We start from the raw sequence: 22,755 nt of genomic DNA, 5'->3' as shown, positions 1-22,755 counted from the left end.
AGTGCTGAATTGGTCTTCTAAAACATGCAAATTTATTTCATGCGTATCTCTGTTATCAATCAACGTATTGTTTAACTGATAAGCTGATTTTAATGCTAATGAGTGGAACTATCTTTATGGATATTTAGTTGAAATTGATTTTTGAGGACTGCTTCATTAAACCTTAGCTAATGTTCAATTTTCTGATGATTTTCATCAAATAGCACGACCGTTACAAAAACATGCAAATTTGTCTTGACCATAACTTAGTTGCTTTACTAGTTATTGCAGATTGGTTTAGCTTATTTGAAAGTTTGGATTTTGAGATTTTTAACTAAATATCCATAAAGCATGCTAAACTCATTTGCTCCCAAATCAGCTTAACAGACAAAAAATACGTTGTTTGATAACAGAAATACGCGTGAAATAAAAATGAATGTTTTAGATGACTGATTCCAAACTTTTGGACGATGGCTTAAGTAGCGATTTTTGATATTTTAAGTACATTGCAAAATTTTCGCACAAAATAAAACAAATGCGCTTTGATATGTTTGAAAACAGGATTCGAATGCAACTTGAATTTTGAATATTGGTCCACCGCACCTTGAGATGATCGGGTTTGAATTTCAAGTCCAGTTTTGGGAAAATCCCAACTTTAAGCTAAATTAAATTCATATAAGCTCAATAAGTATTTACATTTTATCAAAAACATACAAGAAGGTGTTGTTCACGATCTCTTGAATGGATTCAAAAGAATTCCAAAATGTCATAAGATGGCATAGGTATGGCTGATTACAATTTTCATGATTTGAAGGGGGTGATCCCAAATTTTGGCCAGCAGTGTAGAGTGCCACAAGAGAAGCTGAAGCCAATTCGAATTACAAAATTTATGCTCGGTGCTTAAAGCATTGAAAATTCAATACAAATTTTCGTGGGCAGCGTTTGGAAGCTTTTGGAAGCTTTTGGAGATGGTCGTGAAAACTCATAAAACGGATAATTTCATAAATTGAATAACAGTTTTTATGTATCTATGTAATGTATTTTTAGGTTGAAGCGCTTATCATTCATATGATTTTTTTCTATTCTTATCTACTTTGTTTATTTTCAGAGGATTTTAACCAACTTGGTTTTTCGTCCTCTTGAATGCGTTTATTTGAATCAAAAAATAAAATTATTGGTAATATATGATCTTGAACTTCTAAATGTCAATATTTTCCATCAAATCTCACGAACAAATCGCTGACTCGGTCAGATTTTCACCCATCAAAGCATCAATGGAATGAATGTGCCAATACTAGAGATAATATCGATTCCGTAAGCACAATGTAAATGAAAAGTCCCTCTCAAGGACAGTCCCACCACAGAATGAGACACAGACACATCCAGACAGTCAGACTCACCGGAACGAGAAACCTCCGAACTTCGGCGAGGGCGTAGGCGATCCGTGCGTGGGCCTCGGCCGGGGCAGTGTAGGTGGATATTTCCACGTGCAGATCCTCCGACAGATGTGCGTACCGTGGGTCGCCACTCAGTCGCAGCTCTTCTTCCTTGGATGTTTTTCGTGTTTCCGTAGAATGGTGGGTTGTTGTTGTCGATGAAAGGACCCCACGTGCAGCACGTGATGAAAGAAATGAAAAGAAAAAGGGAAGCAAATAAAGTATCTCAAGTAGTACAACCACACCACGGCGCAAATAATACAAAAGTGGGTGAAAGTCGCTCACTTTTGTCGTTTGCGCGATTGGGTGGGTGGTGGGTGGCAAAAGTGGGTGGTTGTGTGGATTTTCAGGTTGGCCACAAACCTTCTTACGATCCCGCATCGAGCCTTTGCCGAGGACAGCCATTTTGCACATTGTTTCTTCCTGGAGCCGCTTCAGCGAATTTCCTTTCGGGCCAAGTAGTTTGCCGACAAAGTTGAACTGCAAAATATGGGAGAAAACGAGAACACAAACGAAATATTAAAATCTTTGAAGATGGTTTGACTGGATGAGAAAATATGAAGGCAGGAATGAGGGATGTTGTTCAGTTTTTCCCCGGGTTTTTGGGAAACCTAATACAACATCGCTACATAACTGGAGAGCGATGATATAGATGGAAGCGATAAGTAGCGATGGCAGTGATGCATTGGAACGTGAAAAGTTTGTTTCGGAGTTCTTCAGCTCTTCAATAACTTTTTCCGGGAAACCAAAAGCTGCCCGCTTGAATTCGGGATGGAAAGTTTCGCCAGTTGAAGTAAAGTTTCGAGATCTGCATTTGACAAAATTAGATAAAAGTTTCCGGAAATCTTGGATACCGTCAATGTTGAAATTGGCCAGTTTGGGCAATGCCTCGTTTAAGTGAAATCAATCAATGTGAAAATATGTTTTTATCTTACAATCATCAAGGTAAATTTTGACAATTTTGACAATTTTGACAATTTTGACAATTTTGACAATTTTGACAATTTTGACAATTTTGACAATTTTGACAATTTTGACAATTTTGACAATTTTGACAATTTTGACAATTTTGACAATTTTGACAATTTTGACAATTTTGACAATTTTGACAATTTTGACAATTTTGACAATTTTGACAATTTTGACAATTTTGACAATTTTGACAATTTTGACAATTTTGACAATTTTGACAATTTTGACAATTTTGACAATTTTGACAATTTTGACAATTTTGACAATTTTGACAATTTTGACAATTTTGACAATTTTGACAATTTTGACAATTTTAACAATTTTGACAATTTTGACAATTTTGACAATTTTGACAATTTGGACAATTTTGACAATTTTGACAATTTTGACAATTTTGACAATTTTGACAATTTTGACAATTTTGACAATTTTGACAATTTTGACAATTTTGACAATTTTGACAATTTTGACAATTTTGACAATTTTGACAATTTTGACAATTTTGACAATTTTGACAATTTTGACAATTTTGACAATTTTGACAATTTTGACAATTTTGACAATTTTGACAATTTTGACAATTTTGACAATTTTGACAATTTTGACAATTTTGAGAATTTTTAAAATTTGATGATTCAATTTTGTCTTTCATTTTTAGTTTGTGTTGCTTTTGACAATTCTTCTAGTGTAATTTTTTTTTCAGTTTCGTCTCATTTTGCTGATTTGGGTTTCAAATTTACAAATTTCAGTCATTTTCAATCTATTTATAGTTTTTTTAAGGCAATGAATCTTTCTTTTACTTTATTACAACTTAAAAAATTATTCCCTCACTTAAACTTAAGCATTTAACAGATCACTTTGAAGAACAACTCAATTACAATCGAGGTTTCCTCTGTTTTTCGTGACACGTTTCAAGTGGAAAAAAACTGCTACAATTAATTCCAGAGACGACAACGAAAAAGAAAAGCAAAAATCTAGAAAAGACAACAACGGCATCCATCTCGTCTGTATGCAATGACAGGCCATGCGGTTATTTTCCGGTAGAGTTAGTTGGAATCATACATACATGTTGCGTTGTCGTCGTCTTCTACATTGTACTACACATGTTTGAGGAGTTTTTCATCAGGGGGTTTGGGTGATTCGAAAAAGAAAAGCCTGACATTCAACAGCTCTCCTCACCCAAGAAAAAAGCGGAAAAGACAAGTTGAGCTTTGTCGTTGATGACGACCACGATGATGATGATGGCGATGGCGATGACTTTTCATTCTCAACGTTCGTTTTTGTAGTTGAAGAATGGAGTGGGAGAACCAATTTTCCCAGCCATCCCATGATATGTGTAGAATGGAATGAGAGTGACAAAATGAGTTTATATGAGCAATGAAAGACGAGTAATGAGACGAGTTTGAAGTCGTTCGAGGAAATAATATGAAAAAGCGGAACAGAACCAGCGTGGAGATGTCATAAAAACAACAAAAACAAAAAAAAAACAAGTTAAACAATTCGAACGAACGGTTTTAATTAAGCTAAAATTGTGGCCAGCATCACTTCAGGGTAGTTCATCGTTTAACGAGATATAAGTTTACGGTTATGGTTTTGGAGCCCCTCGGGGAACGAAGGAAATTGTTTTGCTGTCCTAGTTTGGAAAACCTGGGTTTGTGCTTTTATTAGTATGAGTTGATGCTGAAAATTCATCTTCAATTCTTACGTCATTTCATCATATTCAATTGAAATTAATTAGACAAACTTTTGGTTGACCATGATATATTTATCCAGACTATATTAAACTACTATTTTCTTTGTATTTCAGAGCGGCTATGATAAGGTTGCCAGATTGTCCAGATTTAATATAAAATTTTGGAACAGTCTGGTCTAGGAACGAATCCTAGAAAATATTTTTTCTCGCACTTCTCGTGAATCATATTTGAAAATATACATACAAATATATTGTCATATACATGTCAAAAATGCAAAATGCAAAAATGACAAAATTAAAAAATGTCAAAAATGTCAAAAATTTTAGAACATTCAAAATGTCAAAAATGTCAAGCATGTAAGAAATGTACAGAATGTAAGCAATGTCAAAAATGTCAAAAATATCAAAAATGTTAAAAATGTCAAACATGACAAAACGGTCGGAAATGTCAAAAACGTCAAAAATGTCAAATATGTCAAAAATGCTTAAAATTATAAAAATGTCAACAATTTTAAAAATTTAGAAAAAATGTCAAAAATGTCAAAAGTGTCAAAAATGTCAAAAATGTCAAAAATGTCAAAAATGTCAAAAATGTCAAAAATGTCAAAAATGTCAAAAATGTCAAAAATGTCAAAAATGTCAAAAATGTCAAAAATGTCAAAAATGTCAAAAATGTCAAAAATGTCAAAAATGTCAAAAATGTCAAAAATGTCAAAAATGTCAAAATTGTCAAAAATGTCAAAAATGTCAAAAATGTCAAAAATGTCAAAAATGTCAAAAATGTCAAAAATGTCAAAAATGTCAAAAATGTCAAAAATATCAAAAATGTCAAAAATGACACAAATGACAACAATGTCAAAAACGTCAAAAATGTCAAAAACGCTAAAAATGTCAAAAATGTCAGAAATGTCAAAAATGTCAAAAATGTCAAAAATGTCAAAAATGTCAAAAATGTCAAAAATGTCAAAAATGTTAAAAATATCAAAAATGTCAAAAATGTCAAAAATGTCAAAAATGTCAAAAATGTCAAGAATATCAACAATGTCAAAAATGTCAAAAATGTCAAAAATGTCAAAAATGTCAAAAATGTCAAAAATGTCAAAAATGTCAAAAATGTCAAAAATGTCAAAAATGTCAAAAATGTCAAAAATGTCAAAAATGTAAAAAATGTCAAAAATGTCAAAAATGTCAAAAATGTCAAAAATGTCAAAAATGTCAAAAATGTCAAAAACGTCGAAAATGTCAAAAATGTCAAAAATGTCAAAAATGTCAAAAATGTCAAAAATGTCAAAAATGTCAAAAATGTCAAAAATGTCAAAAATGTCAAAAATGTCAAAAATGTCAAAAATGTCAAAAATGTCAAAAATGTCAAAAATGTCAAAAATGTAAAAAAAACAAAAATGTCAAAAATGTCAAAAATGTCAAAAATGTCAAAAATGTCAAAAATGTCAAAAATGTCAAAAATGTCAAAAATATCAAAAATGTCAAAAATGTCAAAAATGTCAAAAATGTCAAAAATGTCAAAAATGTCAAAAATGTCAAAAATGTCAAAAATGTCAAAAATGTCAAAAATGTCAAAATTGTCAAAAATGTCAAAAATGTCAAAAATGTCAAAAATGTCAAAAATGTCAAAAATGTCAAAAATGTCAAAAATGTCAAAAATGTCAAAAATGTCAAAAATGTCAAAAATGTCAAAAATGTCAAAAATGTCAAAAATGTCAAAATGTCAAAAATGTCAAAAATGTCGAAAATGTCAAAAATGTCAAAAATGTCAAAAATGTCAAAAATGTCAAAAATGTCAAAAATGTCAAAAATGTCAAAAATGTCAAAAATGTCAAAAATGTCAAAAATGTCAAAAATGTCAAAAATGTCAAAAATGTCAAAAATGTCAAAAAAGTCAATAATGTCAAAAATGTGAAAAATATCAAAAATGTCAAAAAAGGCAAAAATGTCAAAATTGTCAAAAATGTCAAAAATATCAAAAATGTCAAAAATGTCAAAAATGTCAAAAATGTCAAAAATGTCAAAAATGTCAAAAATGTCAAAAATGTCAAAAATGTCAAAAATGTCAAAAATGTCAAAAATGTCAAAAATGTCAAAAATGTCAAAAATGTCAAAAAATTCATAACAGTCAAAACTGTCAAAAATGTCAATAATGTCAAAAATGTAAAAAATATCAAAAATGTCAAAAAAGGCAAAAATGTCAAAATTGTCAAAAATTTCAAAAATTTTAAAAATGTCAAAAATGTCAAAAATGTCAAAAGTTTCAAAAATGTCAAAAATGTCAAAAATGTCAAAAATGTCAAAAATGTCAAAAATGTCAAAAATGTCAAAAATGTCAAAAATGTCAAAAATGTCAAAAATGTCAAAATTGTCAAAAATGTCAAAAATGTCAAAAATGTCAGAAATGTCAAAAATGTCAAAAATGTCAAAAATGTCAAAAATGTCAAAAATGTCAAAAATGTCAAAAATGTCAAAATTTTCAAAAATGTCAAAAATGTCGAAAGTGTCAAAAAAATCAAAAATGTTCAAACAATTTTTGTTAAATTTTGGATTGGCAGACTTGTCAGCAATATCTTTGATATTTTCAAATGTCTGAAATAGTTTTCAAATTTTTAATTGTTTATAGTCTACATTATCTAAGAAAAATTCAAATTTGCTTGAATTTTTCGCAGTGATTTTTTCTTGTTTTCAGTTTGCTTCCAATATTTACTAAAACGTTTTCTCTTCTCTACTTTCATTTCTTGCATCAATATTTCTGGAACTTACTTATTTATCCTTTTTGACTCTTGTAGGAATTCGTTTTTAATTGTCATTGCGTGATGGATTTTTTCTACGAATTCTAATTTCGTTAAGATAATTAACAACTGATGGTTGAACCCAAAACCTTCTGAATATGACCCTCTTTTACTTCTCCAATATTGAGGAAAAACAAAAAATCCAAAGAATAGTCAATTCATTTCGAAGGTGAATCTTAGATTTTTATCCTACTGCTTTACCCAACTGTAGGCAGAAGTGCCAAATTTATTGCCACCGAAGAGGTGTTTTCGCTTGACCAAACCTCAATCAATGGTTCGTTTGAGAATTCGGCACCGGCTTATTTTTTTTTCTTTTCTTTTTTTCTGGGATTTTATTTGCCTCCTCTTTTGGGGCACCGAGAATCGATTTCCGGTTCCTAAGTAGACACTCACGTTTTCGGTTTTTGTTTTTCTCGCCATCATCGGCAAAAATTCACTCGTCAATACGTGATTCGACGCTTATTGGAACCAAAAGGTCGCATCTTTTTTTGGTCGGTTGATTTGTTTCAGAAACGTCTTAGTGTCGTTAATGATAAATGAAAGTAAAAAATTAAAGAAAAAATACCCCATTTGTCAATTGGGATGTTGCTGATGTGGCGTTAAACTTTACCAAAATCATTGGTCTGGAAAATATGGAAGAAGGTTCCGTATCTTTCTTCAAGGCTCTTTCAATCGGTTAGTATGTTTTCCTTTCCTCTTTCGATGAACCCTTCAAAGTCAATTTGTCCTCAAGATGATGGGCCTCCAAATTACGACGTTTTCCAGCTCAATGGTTATCGATTTTCGGCTCATCGGAGACATATGTTTTTCCTAGGAAAGACGAGAAATTTTCTTAAAAACCTCTCCTATCACGACATTTACTTTTCCTTAAATTTTATAGGGAACAGTCATAATAAATTTACCTGAAAGAAATTTGTGACAAGAGTAACTTTTTTTCCAGAGGTGGCGTGTTTCTGAATCTTTTATCTCTGGACCGGTGAATTGGTAACTCCCACGCCAGATCTTCTACATTTTTCCCTTTTTTTAAGCGATTTATCGTAGCCTGTGAATAACGAGGAACAATGACAAAATATCAGGCAAAATGTGACGAGATAAACGCTTTTTGATGGCGAACGCGTTGCCTGTCTGGAACACACACACCCCAAAAACACGTGGCACACATACGCTCACACATACATACATAAGCTCTTATTGACCAAAACCCGAAACCTTCATCCCCTCATTCCTAGGTTTGGGGAGTCTCATGATAAACGGTAATGTCAGGTAAGGAAGTCCCTTTTGGGGACTTTCGGTGGTTTGTCGGTGGAAAAGACCAAAAAAAGGGATACCATGTTCGGCTGAAGTCTTCTGAAATCAACTTCCTGTCTAAGTTTGCTAATTTTATGATCAATTTTATGTTTTGAATTTATATAGGAGATTGACAGTCAATTTAGAATTAAATTCATCGAGCATGGCAAAGTAATTTCGGTACAAGAATAATCTGGCAACCCTATCAGAGATTTGTAAATTTAATCGTGGTGCTCATTTTCCGGTAAAACCATAGCTGTTCTCGGTGAAAGATAAGGGATCGTGTCAGCGAGAATGGGTTGGGAGAAATCCCAATTGGTTTAGTAAGAAGAAACAGATTTTCACGATTTAGACCAAATGCCATTCGATTTATTAACTAAGAGGTTGAGTTCAAAAACTAATTAAATTATCAATTTGAAAAATATTCTTCCTTGCTTTTACTTAAGAAAAAGTATAAGAGCTTAACATATTGCTAGTTTCGAGTTACAATGCAATTTTATAATTTAAATATCTGTTAGACACAATTGAATAACGAAAAAAACTGTAAAAGACTGTTCACAAACTTTCTTAGCTGGGTGAAAACTTTATTTGAAAAACCCTATAGAAATACAGTATTCACTCAATTTTGGCACAGTATGATTAGCTTAAACATGAATTTCTAACATTTTTCGCATGGAATGGACCAATTTAATTCAACAAATTACAAAAATAAAAAATTGTTCAATTTATACGAATTTCATTTAAAAAAACAAGAAAAGACTAGAAACTTAAGTTAAAAAGTTATTGCAAATCACAGAAACCGCAAATTTTACTTTTAATTTAACAATTCGAAGCAAAATAAAACAACTGATCAAAATACAGGTCCCTTTCGTTTTTGGTAACACGCTCGAGAATTTAGTGTTACAAAAATCGAATCGAGCCATAATCAAACCGTTTTATTTTTCATTAACTTGTTTCTTCCTATTAAAAAAAAGAAAAGTAAACCATTGCTTTTATTATTAACTCAATTTTTCATCATTTTTTGATAATTTTAAGTAATTTTTTGTATCATGTTTTAGACACATTTAGAACTTTTCAAGTTATGTTGCGTTTGTTTTTTTAACATATCTGTTATTTTTGTCATTTTGAATCTTTTTTCAGATATTTTTTGTCATTTGACTTCTTTTATTTTATTTGTTTTTGAGTTTTTAAATAATTATTTTTTCTGATAAATTTCTAGAAAAAAATGTTGAAAAAGTTGAAATAACCCTGCTTAATTTTTTCAACCCAAAGTGTCCGAGCGTGTTGGCAAAATAGAAAAGACCCTTACTTGATGAGGTTTAACTCGAGAAATAAGAAAAAGGTTTTGACTTTACTTCACTCAGCAACAGAAATAATGTATTCCTAACTTTGATTCTGATCCTGATGAGCAGCTTGAACCAAATTGTGATTCAAATCTTGATCCAGAATTCTGGAATCAGATCCCGAATCAGAATCTGATCTAGCTTCTTGTCTAATTTATTACGAGAACTGATTCTGATCATGATTCTGATCTGGATCCTAAATATTATAAGAAGACTGACTATGATCCGGAATTCGATCTTGATTCATAATCGGAACCTAATATGGAACCCGATCCTGATTCTGATCCTTAGCCCTAACTTAATTTTGTATCTTTTGAAAATCTGATCCGAATCTAATTTAGATCTGAAATGTAATCTTGATTATGATGCTGAATTTAATTCTTTTTTTTATCTTTTTTTGAATTTAATTCTTTTTTAATCTTTTTTGGGAATAAACTTCTGATTTGGAACCTTTTCTAATCTTAATCCTAATTTTGATCCTGATCAGGTGCGGTTCAAGAGTTCTCTTTGGGGGGGGGTCTGGGTTTTTAGTGATTTTTGAAATTTGCAACAATCGGCCAATAGAAAACAACTTTAATATTTAGAGAAAAAATGTTCATATAGTGAAGCGAGAGAGTCTCTTCTCCTCTAATTCATCTCATTGAATCAAATCAGAAGTAAATTATTAAAAATAGAAGAAAAAATTAAAACTAGTTAAATCCTTTTTCTATATAAACTGATTTCGATATCTTTTGATAAAAATTCAATCTGCAAATATATTATTATCCCTGCGAGAAAATTACGATTAAAAATAATTTTCGTATTTTGTATACCAATGACTCAAGGAGTCCAAAAATTATCGGCTTATAAATAATAAATCGTTATGAATTTCATTTTATTAATGAAAGAAATACACTTGTTTTTGGAAAAAAAATAAAATTTTGAGAAATATTTCAATTATTGTTTTTTCTGTGCTTCTTTATAACAGAGTTAGCGCTAGGTTAACACGTTACGTTCAATAAAGCAAATATTTGAGATAAGTTTTTGATAATCATTGCAATGAATTTAAAATTAATTTTAAAACTTGTTTATTTCAGTATAACTATGCTTTTTTTTTCTGAATAGTAACTTGGAAATATTGTCTTGTATTTATCAAGCCTGAATTTCATTTTTCCTTGTGAATTTTGATCGAAAAATTTTATTCCCAAATCTAAATTAAAATCTGAAATAAAATTATCATTTGCAATTCTGATGTCTGGAGTCTGGAATTTTGAAACTCTACTTTCATCGATTTACTTTTGAATTTCAAACTATTATACAACATTTTTAACTTCATTTAATCTGGTATAGATGACATGAAAATTGAAGTCTTCGTTTTTAATAGTAAGAGAGTTGCAAAAATTGCCAAAATCTGTCCGGCCCGGATATGTGCTGAAAAAATTCTGGCAACCTTAATGTATAGATCGAACTATAATCAGCGTCCAACTAACTAAAGTCCAGTCAATGAATTGAATAGTTGTTGACAATTTTTATTTGACAGTTTTACCCTAATCCGCTCTTGAATGTCAATATGTCAGTATTGGAAGTTTGGCGACTTGTAACTTAATTCGAGTGCATTCAAATGAAACAATCTCTTCGAGGACCCAAAAGGATTCTTGAAATCTCTTCTTTGCATCATTACTTTTTCTTTATAGACGCATTATGAAAGCCCAGAAAAATCCTTAATCAGTCCTTGAGTGTCATTTTTGTCATTTTTTTTTCATTTTAGTCATTTTTGTCATTTTTGTCGTTTTTGTCATTTTTGTCATCTTTGTCATTTTTGTCATTTTGAAATTTTGAAATTTTTGTCATTTTGGTCATTTTTATAATACCTTTAGAGCAATTTGAAACCTTTAAAAATTTATAACAAACGGTTCCGATGACTTTTGGTACACGCTATTCAAACCTACCACGTTGATGCTTACCAGCTTGGGACAGTTAACTTTAAGGTGGCCTTTAATTTTGCAGAAGAAGCGCCGACTTTTAACACCATCATAAAATATTCTAACCTTGAAATTTGAGATGAAAATATTCGCTGGAAGTTCTTTGGGGATTTTCAAGTGATCGCCACGAATACCGTTGAACACAGGGAAACCAGAATTTGTCGCAAATTTCTCTCTAACGTGCTGCTTAATTGTCCCATACTGCCCCAAAGCTACTGCAATTTCCTCGTCATCGACCTTGGGAGGCAAATTAAAAATTCGCATATAACGATAAACACTACTCGCAACGTCCAATTTTACCATAATCCTGGTTTCATCTTCATATATGAAGGGGTACTCGGCGTCCATTCTTTTTTAAAGCTTTTAAACACTGTTTCGTCCATAAACTTTAGGTTGAAACATGCACAATGCACAATAGACGCTTGTATTTCCAACGTGTTCTGAACAAAAACAAAATCGTTAACATATGCCGGAGGCCTCGCATACGCACCAAACGCAATTTTAATCGTATTCTTTCGCAATCTTTCCATATCGGTATGCCGGAATCTATTTCACTTTACTGAATTGAAAAAACGAATTCACTGACCAAGAGTTCAATTTAGAAACATGTGATCGCACCAACGTCCGAGCGTAAACTTGATTGACTTGTTGTTTGTTGGTAAACCTGACCAAGTTCGATTAGTTCTCGAGTTATGCGAAAAAATATAAAGGACCCCCTCTCCTCCCTCTCCTTCCAATCACCCCACTGGAAGGAGGCAGTAGTACCAAATATTCACAGAAACATTCCTTGTGCTCAAATTCCTTCCCAAGCCAAATATAGTTCTATTTGCTGGGTAAGTTCCCGTGTGATGAAACAAATTGTATAGGAGCACCCTCCACTCTTAAGATTTTCCGACTGTAAGAGCGAAGGGTTCTCAGTCTACCACTACCATAGACACATTTCCCGCACCCCCAGCATAATCCTCGTCTGTTAATTCCCTTGCAGTCAAACGACTTGTGGCCGTACTCTATGCATCGAAAGCATACCTCTGGTTGCTAGGAGATGGTTTTCTGACAAACTGACCATCCCACCTTTAGCCGCCTGCACTCGAGTGTTGCGTTGGCTGCTACCACTGGAAGCCTCACAATTGCAACCTGTGTTCCGGATTTGGGAGGACCCTGCCTCAATCGGATCGAGATCTGATCTTTGCCGATCTTACACTGGTCAACTAGCGCTGTCCTGACTTCATCTTCTCTCGTAATTTCGTCGAGGTTTTTGATACGGATGGTAACTTCGTGACGTAGCGCACGCATCTCCGCCTTCGCGCACCGCCTGAACTTCGTTTCAACTCGAAGATCATTCCTCTACTAGTTGCACTGTCATTTAGCGCTCTTACCATCTCTAGGACTGCTTTGTTTGCCGCTGTAAAAAGAGCCATAGCCTTTACAAGCTTGTTCTTGACCTCCTTATGAATGTTTTGCAGGATAAAAACATAGCTAGTCAAAGCGTTCTGTCGTAACCAGGGCCGTCTTCAATGTCCATGTCGTCAGTATCTCCGAAAAGCTCCCTCTTGAACAGCTTGCGGGATGCCGTCGATTTCATCGGCTGGCTGGAACCCGGACGGCTGGGACCCGAATGGCTAGAAACCGGCTGTTTGCTGGCCATCTTTCTGGAACACTGCTTGCCACTGATCGTCGAACTAGGTTTTTCCATTATACACCACCACTTATATAATTTTGTTCATCTGTTACAAAAATGACTTTCTTGGGCGCGCCCTGCTATGTTATACCAAAGAGATGTCCGTGATAGAGACACTCCTTCCAAGCGCATCGTAAAAACCACTTTTTTTTGGAGGAATTTGATTTGTGATTTCGAACGTTTTCTCTAAATTAATTCTGATACAGAAATTATTTTGTGTATTTTAAGTTTATAAAGGAAAAGCTTCAACTATTAGGCTACAAAAAAAACCAAATTTAGCTCAAAATATCGAATAATACAGCAGATATAAGTCGAAACATGTATCATTTCGATCGGATTCTCAATCCATTGAGTCTTATAAGTCAAATTCTTATTTTTCGTTTCTCTTGACGGTATGTACCACACCTTCATTTCTGTCATCGCTTCCTTTATTGCCTTCGGCACAGGAACTTCCTCCTTCTCTGGAGAGCTGACAGGTTATTTTCCTTCTTCCGCTAATGAGCCTTCTGGAGTATCTAGTAGTTGGACAGCAAGTTGCATAGCTAGAGATCACCGTAGACACATACCACCGAACGGATTAGGGCTTGCACCCTTCTCCGCACCTGTCCCGGTGCCCCACAGGCTACCGTTATCGACAGACACAGTCACAACCTTCCACCTCATAAGCACGGCTGTGTGTGTGTTTTTTTGTTTCAGCGATTAGCGAAATATTTAATTATATCGGATCAAAAACGCATTGCCACATAAAGGGAAGAATGCCCATTTTTTGACTGCAATTTTTGTGCGAGCTTGTCTTCTTGCTGATATTTTTGATACTGCAACATTCCCGTCCGACTAGATGCAGGATCTTCTACCTCCTCGATTGTTTCGCCTGTGATCATGAGCACGTTATCGTATGCAAATCCGACTTTCTGGGCGCCTGCTGGTAGTTTCAGCGTTTACTCCCCATTCCAGTATTCCAAAGCACAAGTCCAAGTATGGAACCTTGTGGAACACCCGCTGTAAGGGCGTAGATCAAAACCTAGTTTTGGTTTCGTAGGTCAGATGCAATTAAAAAAAAAAACTTCTTATTATCCTGCAGACAGTCATTGGAAAACGCATCCTGAGGGTTTTCCTGGTTTCGACAGTAACACCAGCTTCGCAGTTTTTCACAGGTTGAGGAAAGATCCCTCGTCGAGCAGTGTTGAAAAATTTCGACAGAACCTATTGAAATTGAAACCGAAAAATTTTCAGTCAAAATAAATACAAACGACTACTATTTTTTTTTCTTCTCAATGTTTCTACGATCATTTGATAGATCAATAGTAATGACGACATCATCGGGAAGATATCACCTTATTATATTGTACACCGTGGTTCACTATCTGGTTTGTTTTTCATGATTTCTTCATCTCTTTCAATTCCATTGAACGTGCACCGACTGAGTTCACTTTCAGCTGTCAGTTCATCCAAGAAGTCAGTGAAAATTTGAAATCAAGAATTTCGTCTGTCAGAAACTTGGGTGAAAATTTTCAATAAGCCAACGGGCGACCGCGCAACAAACGAACCAGGCAATAAACGAAATATTTGAACGTTAAACTTATATTAATTATTTTATATTATTTTCATATAGGTGTCTGAAACGGAAGCAATTTTTAAAAAGACATGTGAGACAACTGGTTTGGTAGCGCCAGGAGAACAAGCCTGAGATCGAAGTTGAATTAAGTACAGAAATCGAACTCTCAGAAGCTTTTTGATGCTGATATGTATTCAGTTTTTCATAATATACACGTCAGACTACATGGCAAATTTAGTGAAATCGATAGTGCGATTCGATTAAAAAAATTAAAATCAATAAATATAACTAAGAAAGTAGATATTTATTTTCATTTTTTGACGAATTCAAACATTAAAAAACAGAATCAGAATAAAAAAAACTCTAATACATGCCCTATTTAAGCTATCATAAAACGTTTTTTCACGTCCGGAGGAGTTGGGTTCACGCACGATGTACAGTGGACCAGCAAACTCTTCCTGCCGGAAGTTACATGTTGTGGGACATTGAAGCAACGGGTCCGTTCATAATTTTCACTCTGCAAGTGTTTTGGAATATTCAGGTAGATCATCGTTGTGCTGAAAATTCACATTCGCTGGATCCGTTGACCTTATTGCTCTTAGTTTTCGATATTCGACTCTTGTTTCTTGTTGCTCAGTTTCCTGTGCCTGGGGCAGTTAGCTTCCGGCATCGATGAAAACAGAAAAAACGTCGCTGTAATCGTTGCTGCTGTTTGCATTTCAGTGTAATCGAAAGCTATGTTCAAAATATCAGTTGGATGACATTTGTACGAATGATTTTATTCCTCTGTCACTTTCACTAACATCCCCATGACAATGATAATATTGAGTGTTCATTTTCAGTGAGGGCAGTTAACGAATGAGTGTGGAAAGAACCGAAAAAAAATTTTCTCGAACGTGAGAAAGTGTTGATTTTATGAACGCACCACTTGTTTATTTTTCATTAACTGTGGAAAATTTCTAGGTGACTGAGATGTTTTCTCAATGTTTGGCGCTATCAGGTAACTGAAAATGAAATTTTTCAAGACTGTCGTCGAGACATACACTCAGAAAGTATCCGGAATGGTCTGTACCACCACCTTCTACACTGAATTTGGGATTTCGTCTGGGCGTGGAGTTTTAGTCTCCTCGAGTTTCTTAGCGATGAGCACAAGTTCTTCATTTGCTACTTACTCGATGTCGTGAACTCCCGCTAGTGACTCGATGTCGTACGGTGGACACTTTCCGGTCGGCGACCTCGGGCTACTTAATCTCGCAAGTGCAATTTTATAGGCTTGACCCCATGGGCTGTCTTTTGCGCTCTGGAACAATGCTCTGTAGCAGTTCTCCTTGCCCGCACTCATAGCTTCCTTCAATACTACCCTGGCTGCTAGATAAACAGCAGCTCTCGGCAGCTCGAATCGTTTCTAGCCTACTTAGCTCGCCGCCTGGCTCAACTAGCATGCAGCTCGGCAATTTCTGAGGTCCACCAGTAAGTCGATCATTGCCACCACTTGGATATACTTCTTCTGGGAATCGTAAGCTATTCAGCGTTATGCACCTGCGATGCTCCCTGCACGATTATAGCTTCGACGCAGACTTTCTGATCAATAGCTTTTGCCTTCCTTTTTCGCTCATGTGCCGACGGCTGCCTAGTAACCACTGGATGTCGGCCTCCTATGCTAATGCGTATTGCCTGGTGATCGCTGTGGGTGATGTCTTCTCACTATCTAAAGTTCATAACAGTTTTAAGTAATCGGCTTGCGAATCTGAGCTCCGACCGAGAATCTACCACTATCTCCTGGATGATAAAACGCCCCGTGACAAAGACAGCAGTTTAGCCAGACCTATCCGCTGCCCAGTTACCATTTTAAGGAGGAATTCTGTATGGTTTCGACAAAAGTCCAACATCGCATTCTTTTTCTCCTACCATTTGCTGTAGCAGAAGCTGTGACACCAACCTATGGTTCAGGTCTAGCTGAATTATAACCAATTTTACTGGTTTACCTTTGCTTTTCGTATGCCAGACAGTCCAAGCCACCAGTTTCGTGGGCGTTATCACTAGCGAAGTGTCCTTCTTCACCACATCTTTGACAATATCGAAACCAGTCGAGTCCGTTGCAGCTTCGGGATTGGTGACCTAAATTCCAGCAATCAAAGCAGCGTTTCATTTGTTCCGGTATCCTGAGCGCGGTTCTAAAATGCTTCACAGATCACCCAGTAGCGTATTAGCCCCTGTTAGTGAGAGGCGAATCGTTGCTATCTGCATTCCACCGTACGTGTTTATGGCTACTGATTCGTTGCTCATGTCTCAGGTATGCTGAGACCGGGTCTTTTTTTTTAACTCGAAGAGCAGGTTGACATTTTGGGTGCGTTTTGTTTTGGTGACGCTCTTGCCGAGATCAGGTAATTTAGGCTCCAGGCGTTACTGCCGGAGTAAGGATGTGCCTTCTTCCACTTCCACGATAAGGGCATCACCCCTGGACATCACCCATTGATGTTTGGGTTTTGGAGATAGTAGGTACTGGCTTCACAACGACTTTTCTTTTTGCGTTCTATTTTCTACTTATAACCATTTGCCAGCCTCCAGCGCTGCTCTCTCCATCAGCATCCTCGTAGTCCGTGTCAGGCTTTTTCTTGAACGAGTCGTTTACGACGCGGGAGTCGCGATCTCTTTTGGTAGTTCTTTTCGGCTAAGACTCCTTCGAAGCAACCCTTGGTTGATTGTCCTTTCAAAGCAATCAATTTCGCTTCCACACCTGTTCCGTCTGTTCCTTGACGGCACTCTGCAGAAGCACCATCAATTTTGGCACACAGGTGATGTGCCTCTTCCTATAACTGGGACCTGCTCCTTTCCTAGCTCCTTTACTACTTTGCTCAATAGAGGAGACCTAAGAGGTCCTCTCTTCGCAAAGACCTCCGTCTGCTTTATTCTACCATCTCCCACTTCGTCCGAAATAAAGGCAGTTGTCACCATTTTCCTATTGTTTTTGGTGTTGTTGTTTCACCAGTGTCCTGCTTCAAGGCAGCAAGGACTTCTTTTTTGTGGTCAGATTGAAGAAGAGGCAGAAGCTCGTGGCGGCGTAGTCTAACCGCTGAAATAAACGCACAATTGGCGAGAATCTTGGCTGGCAGCAAGTGAAGACGTTCAGTCCTATACGTCGGAAAATCGGCGCCGGATGGAATTAAATCTGTTTGGAAAGTTCACAAATCCTACGTTTCAATCAAAAGGTCCGGAATATGTTAGCAAAGCTTTTGCAAAATGAAATTTATTTAAAAATTGTTGCTCGTTTCATTTCTGTGGGGTGCGTTCATTTCATGTAATGTTCAAAGCAAAAGGCGACAGCAGCCAAAATCAAACCAACTGCTAAAACCATCCAAACCGGCTGAAATTCACCAACGTCTACCTTTCTTGAAGAATCTTCGACCGATTTTCTCGCTTTGATCATGACCATATACCCTTTGATCATTTTGAGCAATGCCGATTCCTGCCATCGATCAATGAGTCCTGCTTCAACAAAACTTCTTCCCATCCGCTGGAATCGATTCTGCAATGGGTGCCGATATCTAACCACCATGGTCAATACCCTCATTGGCAGCCGATAATTCACAAACCGGGTGTACTGAAGCTGATCCGATTGGGAGTTGATAATCCTGTGAAAATCTTTTGTATAAATGAAAACAAAAGCTGTCGGATATTTTTCAAGCGGTGTGGTGAAATTTTCCTGCATCCTGATCATTAGTTGCAGGTCCGGAGGTCTTTGGATCACTTCCTCGAACTCGGTCGATACTATGATTATTCTTGTACCAAGCTGCTTGAGCTCATCTAAGGTTCGGGGGCTAGCTTTTCTCGGAATTTTGGTTAAAAACGAAGCAAATTGGTTCCCATATCCTTTAGTGAGTAGAGAGAATAGAAGTATCAATGCGATAAGGATAATTTTCTCATACGATTTCGCTGAGTGCAGTTTCGTTCGAAAAAGTCCACAAATCGGCAACAGGTTCAAGTCGTTTTCAAATAATTTTGGGAATAGCATCATAATTAGAATGTTGAGAAAGATTAAAAAGAAGGTTAGTAACCACAATCCTGTTGTGAATGGGTATGAAAAAAGTTCAAACATGTGCAGATAACTGCCTTTTGGTACAACAACAATCCAACGATAAGATTCCATGGAATAAAGATAGTTCGGTTCGTGCGTAATGACCATCAGAGGGTTCATCAACAGGTCAAAATATACTCCATTAGCGTCAACCTCGAGACTATGAGCGCAATTTGTCTGCCATCTTGTACATTTCAAAAGAACTCCTAATGGAGTACCGTTTAAGTGTCGCACAGCTTCCGTTATCCATCTTCCAAACGATCCGGTAGCTACTGAGTTCTCACCAAAACCTTCAATGGACGCAAACGGCGATTCAGAACTCAAGGAAAATGTTATCTGAGTTCCGTACAGATTTCTGGTCCTATCCACAAACAACGATCTGGGTTTGACCCGGTTCGACATTGAATAAGCTGCCCGGAACAATTCCCGTTGAATCAGCCAGCCGTCCTTCACTTGCAGCATCACCACATTCCAGTAGAAATGTCGAAAATATTTATCGAAATATTGCAAAGTTTCGTCCACCGAGTTACAATCCATCAACACTAGTATCTTCATGCCGGCCTCAAATAGTGGCGAGTACATGATCATTGGTTTAAATTCCTCCGGAAGGTATCTCGATGAAGTGAAGTAGAACACCACCAGCGAAGGTTTCAAGCCGGTTCTGAAATCGGCTATAAAACCTGTCATAATCTGCCGCGGAATGTGGGCAATCTTTTTGGAGGCAACAATCGGCCCCAAAATGCCGTCCTCAAAGTGCTGCGCCGAGTACATATTGATGATCCAAAAAGTAAACGCTGTATGATGCCGAGGGTGAGATTGAAAGGCGACGTCAATGATCTCGATGACATCCGGAACAAGACGACGTAAATATTGGCCACTGGCAAAACAACTTAGCACAGTAAGGAATACCAAAAGTCGATTCATTTCCAAACGAAGGCGGGAACTGGAATGAACCAGGGCATATACTCGCTTTCGACTTTGTTGGAAAGCATTTGCTTTGATTTTATTTATCGTACCTCAAATGGAATTAAAGTTGTTAGAAAATTTCCGGGTTTGATTATTTTTGTAGTCTGTACTTTGTTTCTATCTCGAAACGCTGCTGCAACATTACTTAGTGGTACAAAGTTAATGTTATACAAAGTTTAAAAAAATGTACGTCCGAATATTTCCATACTGAAATAAAAAAAAAATTACACGATTCATCATCAACTCATCATTTCCATCAGAATTGTCTTTGTTCTTAAATTTTTAATAAAGTGCTTAGTTGAATGATGAAAAACCTCTCTGACAAAACCCAAACAGTAGAGTTAAATCAATGTGACGGAAATAGAGGTGACGAGGAAGAAAAGTTAGTAATAAAGTTTTTTTTATAGTAAACATAATTACCATGACAAAAATGACGTCACTGGATTTAAATAAGCTAGTTCTTCTGACGAATACATTCTCAAAAGGCATTCCAATAACTTTGTTTTGAACATTTAAAACTACATACACGCTTCCGATTTGTTATTTTAAATTAAATTTTTCCGAGAAAAAAAACACGGAGAAAAAATTATTTTCCTATATTCAATTATTTTAATGATTGATTCAACACCAACTATATTTATCAAATATTCCACTATATTTGTATTGTAAGTTTATACATTCAATTATAAATATGATAGCTTTAACTACAATTGTATGATTAATTCAATCATGATTGAATCAATTACATTCTATGATTGATTTTATGCTTTGTTTTTTTTTAACTGTCTTAATTTTTATGTTCATTGTGGTCTCAAACGTATTTTGTTTATTTCTAATTTTTTGAAAGCACAAGAAAGATGATTGCAAGAAAGAATAAAACGATATTGATAGCAACAAGCACATAAATGATTTTGGCATTTTTCAGCCATTCCCCAGACATCCAGAAGTCGTATTTTATTTTTCAGATTATATATCGTAAAGAATGTTATTAAAACTCATTTTCGTATATCTGCATCTACAATGTGTGGCCCACGCATATTCTTTATCGTATTTAAATTCATTGCATGATTTTATTACGACAATACAGTTCAAAACAAGAATATGTGTGCTAATGTACCTATATGGCCTCCAAAATGATACTATATTCTGGTTTTGCTGCATTATATACGATATGTTTATACGTATATTTTCACGTATATTTGTGTTGCAAATTCGAAATACCCACCAAATGGTTGTCTGGGTCTTGCTTTCCAATGAAACACCAATCGGTGCCTCCCACCTGGGATGTCCAACGAAACTGAGTTGCTGCCGCATCTGGCTTGAATTTATCTAAAGTGAGAATATTATTTAAACAAGATTATTTAAACAAGCAAATGTATGATATTTTATTATATCTTTGCTTATTACCTTCTGTTTTTGCCATTGGTAAACACCAGCTGTCTGCTTTTGAAGGTACAACAACACTTATGTAAATACCTGTAGTATTTGTATGTGTATGAATTCAAGTATTCAAGTATCATAAAAATATAGTTGAATCTACTATATTTACAGTTGAATGTTGGTTAATAATAACAATACATGTTGAATTTTATCGACGTTTTTCGGCGAGCCACTAAAATTTATTTTAAATTAATTAAATTAGCACAACACAGCTTAGAAACTGGTCATAATTTCGATTTTGAAAACACCAAAATTTTAGAAAGAGTAGCAGGATACAACGCAAAAATAACTACAGAAACCTTTTACATTAAACTAAGAGGGGACAACAACGTTGTAAACAGACAACGAGATCCATGTAATTTTAAAACAGCATACAACCCCGTCATTTCCAAATTAACATAGACACTGACACACAAATGTAAACGCAAAACAAAACAATCTGAGCCAGAACAAATTAGTATAGACAAAAGCCAGTAATTCGTAAGTTTGAAAACAAAAATTGTAATTTTAGTAGTTATTTGTAATTTAAAATAAATTTTAGTGTCCACTGAAGAAGAGCGAATACCACAGTAGCTCGAAACGTCTGGAAAAATGGTATGAAAACGTTTTTAATTTGTAAAACTCGCCGAAAAACGTTGATAAAATTCAACAACTATATTTATAGTTCAATACCTAGAATCAATCATACATTTGTAATTGAATCGATCATATTTACAGTTGAATCAATTATATCACTAAAGTTAAATATATTATATTTATAGTTGAATGTTAGAGGTCAATTGGAAATGTATAGTTGAATCCATTATATTTTTAGTTGAATGCTTAAAAACACTCATACAATTGTAGTTTAATTTATCTTATTAACAGTTGAATCAATCATACTATAACAATTAAATCTATTATATTAAAAGTTAAATGTTAAAGGTTAATCAGAAATGTTTAATAAATCTATTGTATTTATTTATAGTTGAATGTATAAAAACCACAAGAAAGGTCAATCAGCAGTTAGAAGTAGGATCAAATATATTTATAGTTGAATGCCTAAAATCACTCATACAATTGTAGTTTAATTTAGTTTATTTACAGTTGAATAAATTATACCATTATAGTTGAATCCGTTATATTCATAGATGATTGCGTAAGGTCAATCATAAGTTTGTAGTTGAGTCATTACATTTATAGTTGGATGTGAAAAAATCAACAACGCTTTGATGATTGGTATAACAAGCTGTAATAAGTAGAAAAACAGTCGTTTGTTTTCTCCGTGAACATTTGTAGTTCGTTTCTATGAACTTAAAGTTGAGTTTTCTTTTTCCTCCCTACGATGACGGTTCAACACGGAGTTCAAACTGCGAGCTCAATATAAGACCCTTTTTTCCTTCGTTTTTGCCATTTGTTCGGAACAATTACCGAAATGCTGCAGAAAGGAACGTCGTTACTGAATGTCCGACATTGTCAGTGTCGAATTTTGTCCGACAACCTCTATGGTGTGTTTCTTGGAATGTCCGGAACTTCCAGATCTTACTTCCTGTGGAAAGCGTCCAGAAGCTTCCTTTGTATTTTGAATCGGGA

At 35.1% G+C, this 22,755-nt stretch overlaps 1 protein-coding gene across 2 annotated transcripts in view; it reads right to left on the bottom strand.

The window, feature by feature from the left end:
• The window catches only part of LOC129751179 (KH domain-containing, RNA-binding, signal transduction-associated protein 2), a 312,313-nt gene that overhangs the window by 102,294 nt on the left and 187,264 nt on the right, over window positions 1-22,755 (bottom strand). For both annotated transcript variants that reach the window (XM_055746533.1, XM_055746532.1), the window contains exons 4-5: window positions 1,779-1,895; window positions 1,380-1,526 (exon numbers count right to left, since the gene is read on the bottom strand). In XM_055746533.1, coding sequence (XP_055602508.1) covers window positions 1,380-1,526; window positions 1,779-1,895 — 264 coding nt within the window. The remainder of the gene's footprint in view (window positions 1-1,379; window positions 1,527-1,778; window positions 1,896-22,755) is intronic.

This window comes from Uranotaenia lowii, chromosome 3, assembly GCF_029784155.1.
Source record: "Uranotaenia lowii strain MFRU-FL chromosome 3, ASM2978415v1, whole genome shotgun sequence".
Classification (NCBI taxonomy): Eukaryota; Metazoa; Arthropoda; class Insecta; order Diptera; family Culicidae; genus Uranotaenia; species Uranotaenia lowii.
This window is presented reverse-complemented; position numbering and strand designations above follow the sequence as displayed.